This window comes from Eucyclogobius newberryi, unplaced genomic scaffold, assembly GCF_026437365.1.
Source record: "Eucyclogobius newberryi isolate DKJ021-1_F unplaced genomic scaffold, fEucNew1.0.hap1 SCAF_20, whole genome shotgun sequence".
Lineage (NCBI taxonomy): Eukaryota > Metazoa > Chordata > Actinopteri > Gobiiformes > Gobiidae > Eucyclogobius > Eucyclogobius newberryi.
Genome location: NW_027315835.1, coordinates 22818087 through 22821984, shown reverse-complemented (window position 1 = coordinate 22821984; position 3898 = coordinate 22818087). Strand labels below are relative to the sequence as shown.

General features: G+C 43.0%; 1 protein-coding gene across 1 annotated transcript; it reads right to left on the bottom strand.

The window, feature by feature from the left end:
* Window positions 1-369: 369 nt before the first annotated feature.
* LOC140368970 (transmembrane protein 100) lies at window positions 370-1799 on the bottom strand. Its single transcript, XM_072456152.1, has 2 exons — window positions 1691-1799; window positions 370-1571 (listed from the first exon to the last, which is right to left on the bottom strand). The coding sequence occupies exon 2, from the start codon at window positions 1359-1361 to the stop codon at window positions 894-896; it is 468 nt and encodes a 155-aa protein (XP_072312253.1). The 5' UTR covers window positions 1362-1571; window positions 1691-1799; the 3' UTR covers window positions 370-893.
* Window positions 1800-3898: the final 2099 nt, after the last annotated feature.

Below are 3898 nucleotides of genomic sequence, written 5' to 3'. Positions count from 1 at the left end.
CACGGAATGCTGTGTATTTGACGGGATAAATTTGTTAAACATCGACCAGCCCTATCTTTGACATGTCCTGGGGTGCAGAGGAAAACCAGTTTGGTGTGTGGGCTGTGAAAAAAGTACCCCATTAAATTTAAGTCCAATACGTCACGGAAAGACAACCTCTATTGATCCTGGCAAAGCTGGCCCATGGATACACAGTTACCAAGGAAAAAGCCTAGTGGTAACACATTAATAATGCCTTGATCTCTTGTCACCCTGTAGTATGTGAATATGTAGCAAGATAAATTTAATAATAATGATAATAATTTGGTGGGTAAACAAGTTTCCCTTTGAGATTTAGGACCATTTTTGACAAAGTAAGGAACCAGCAAGTCTGCAACTCTCTCCCCAGTAATAACACATTCTTCTTTCAAACTTGTTGATGAAGCACAAGCAATGTCATATGTAGACATGTGTGACTTGACTCCAGTTGGTATGTAGAACTATGAAACCGTACAATGTTATGTAACTCTCTCAAGGTATCTACCCCCTACACAAATAATCTATTTTTAGAAAATCAACACTCTCTGGACCCTCATACATGAAGTTGTTTTGGATTCACCCATGAAGCTTGAAGCTTTACCCCTCTATTCAACAGCTCAAAAAGAAAGGACAAAGTAATAGATTAGCACAATAAAGGCCAGTGTCACTACTATGGATGCAATCATGTGAATGTGTTTAAATGTCGTTGTAGACTGAATCTCGATTTAAAGTAAAAACAACACGTTGAATGGTTTCCAAAATCATAGCGTTTGTCAATACTAATCAAATTTACTCAACTTCTGAAGAAAAATGTTTCTGTTTAAGCCAATTACTTGTACCACCTTTGACTTCCATTTACGGGTCCTTTTTTCAACTCACAAAGTGCCCTGGTCCGCGGTGAAGAATCCCCCTTCCTTCTTTTTCCTCCTCCTCAGTCTGTGGGCCCTCCAGCACACAGCAGCCACGAGCAGCATCAACGCGCCAACACACAGCAAAGCAACCGACACCACTTTTGTTTGGAGAAGTGTGTTGAACTTGAAAGTCACCCCTGTCCCGGCCATCCCGATCACCAAAGAAATCACCCCAAACGGAAACACGCAGCGATACCATGACTTTTCAGTTCCACCGGTCGCTTGCGCCAACCTCTCTAGGGTCGGTAAGGTCTGTGGTGGTCTGAACGCTTCTGTCTCCGCATTTCCATCCTCCTCGCTGTCACCTCTCAAACCATTCAAACCTTGATTATCAGAGTCTTGCGGTAGCGTGTTTGTTTCACTGCTATTGCCATAGTCCAAGTCAGGGTGAAGCACGGGTGCAGGGGGGTGTCTACCTGAGGAGCAGCCCATTTCGAGTTGCTGTCCTTGGGTAACTGATGGGAGAACTGCTCCACTGCTGGTGGTGGGGGATTGCCCTCCCGGCTTGTGTGTGATTATTACTGCTGGCGGCTATGAAGCTAGAGGGGGGTGTTCTCTAAAGCTCCTTCCTCTGATGTCAATGTCAATGCCAGGGAGGATGATGTTTGTTGGCTTTCAGGACTCGCCAGCATGTGTTTGTGACTGAAAAATAAGAAAAAGGGCATGAAAGAATAATCCAGCCCGCCCAGCTTAGAGTGTTCACAAAAGATTCAATTCAAAGAGATGAAAAGCAACATAATCCTTCAAGGAGAATGACTTACCGTGTACCTCCATCAAAGAGTGAATGCCTTCAGCCGAGCATCATATCCTGCGCTGCACGCGGCAACAGCAGCTACAGCGGAGTGTGTGTGTTGTGGTCTTGATTCTCATGGACTATATAACGACAAAGGAGTAGAGGAGGGGCTCCGGGGAAGTGCTGGCCCAGATAGAGGCTTGTGATTGGCTGTCTGGGTGTGATGATATCAGAGAAGAGGGAGTGAGAGAGAGGCGGACTGCTCTGCGCTCTCATTCAGGAATATAAATTCATTATTTAGCTTATATGGAAATGTGAGCTCGCTTCACTGGGCTGCTGTTTTGTACTTCGATTCTTTTATGCCCAAGAGGGTTTTAAAGGGGTGCTAACTTTCATGTAGCTAGGTTGAGTGTCATGCAGATATGTCATTCCTTGTTTAATGCATGACATATTTTCTAGGTGGATTTTCTTAGTAGATTATGTTTTCTAATGCAAAGAGTAAGAGATCACCCAAAATGGAAAAGGAACAAACAACAAGCAATTCTGTCAAAACCAGGACACTCCTCATCTTCCCAAGTGCGTCATCGGTCTTTCCTCCCCGTAAAAGCCTTCGACAGTCACGGCTGTAGTCACCTCCTGCCTGTGGGCGTCCCAGTCACCCTCCCACCCCCTTCCTCCTTTCTCCCTGACAATGACAAAGACACACGAGTTGCACCACGGCTCTCCAGACAGATCAAATCACTACTTAAAGTGATTTTATAGTTGTGTGGGCAAGGAGAGGGCGCTGCATTTCTACCATTTTCATGAAGCTGGAATACTTGCGCCTGGTTGTAATTATAGCTATAAGCTAATATCTTCCATGATAACTGGAGGGAAGGGGGTTATCTTATTAGACCTGAAAGAGTGGAGTTGCCAGTTGCCAGTAGAGGCAATATCTGGTTTAAGAATATTTTATAATGTCTTAGTGATGTCTGAGTAATGCCATTACATTTATAAGGTAGAGGTCAAATGTAGGATTTATTGATTACCCTCCTCATACTGTAGTGGTTTTGCAAGTATTTATATCCATAGTGCAGGTTTCTCACCAGTGAAAATAAACAGATCAACCTCAGCCCTGGAGGCAACAGTTTGTTTACTGAGGAGGGATTTCTTTTGTCAGGGTAAAAAGATAGGGAAAGAAATCCCGCATACTGTCTTAATTGCAAATAAAAGTTTGTTGGTAAAGAGGCAACGTTTCGGCAACGGGGCCTTCGTCAGTCAAGTGGATAACTGAGGATGGGACAGAGGTTTAAATAGGAGTGGCCTATCACAGATGTTTTAGAAACACGTCAGAACAAGCACAAACATTATCATCAGTGTTGGGAAAGTTCACTTTCTACATAGTTCACACATTTTAAAACGAACTAGTTCAGTTCATAGTTCATAATTCAACATTTTGAACTAAGTTCACAGCTCAAAAAAATTAACTACTTCAGTTATTTTTGTCAATATTATGCAATAATTGTTCTAAATTATTTCCACAGCCCATATACAACCACAGGCAGCAATTATTGTATTAGTTTAATGCTGAAAATATGTGTTAGATTTCATCTTCATATCCAATTCTGAATCCTTAACCAACCAGGATTTTCATTCACATTGAAGGGACAGACTTCTCCCATTTGTTGCTGTCCATTCAGTCCACACTAGCAGCAGTTTCAGCTTTCAACTCCACAGTATATTCTCAAAAACATGAGGGAAAACTTGCTTGGCAAAGTTTGTACAGAAATGTTAGATTGTTCCCATCCTCACCGACCTTATCATAAAACTCATGTAAATGGTCGTAGGGCGACTCCTGCTGCTGTTGACTACACGTTGCGGTTGCGTCCATGTTGCTTTTTGCTTTGATGTGCATGCGCAGCGCGGTGCAACACGCAAAATCTCTGTCTGCGCTATCTATCGGCCTCCACAACTTTGGAGCTCTCACACTTGCCAGACAAAGGCTCTTTTTGGGCAACATGACGGTGTGTTTTCTAGTCTCTAGAAATTTGCCGTTCACAGACACCAGAATGAACGCGTTCACATTATCGTTCGTCAGCAGTAATACCGTTCGTTCAGTTCACGTTCACCAAAATTATGAACGCGTTCATGAACTTTCGTTCAATGAACGCGTTCAGGCACAACACTGATTATCATACACATTAACAGTACCCAAAACGATAGACAAATAGTGACACCTCATGATGAATAATACACG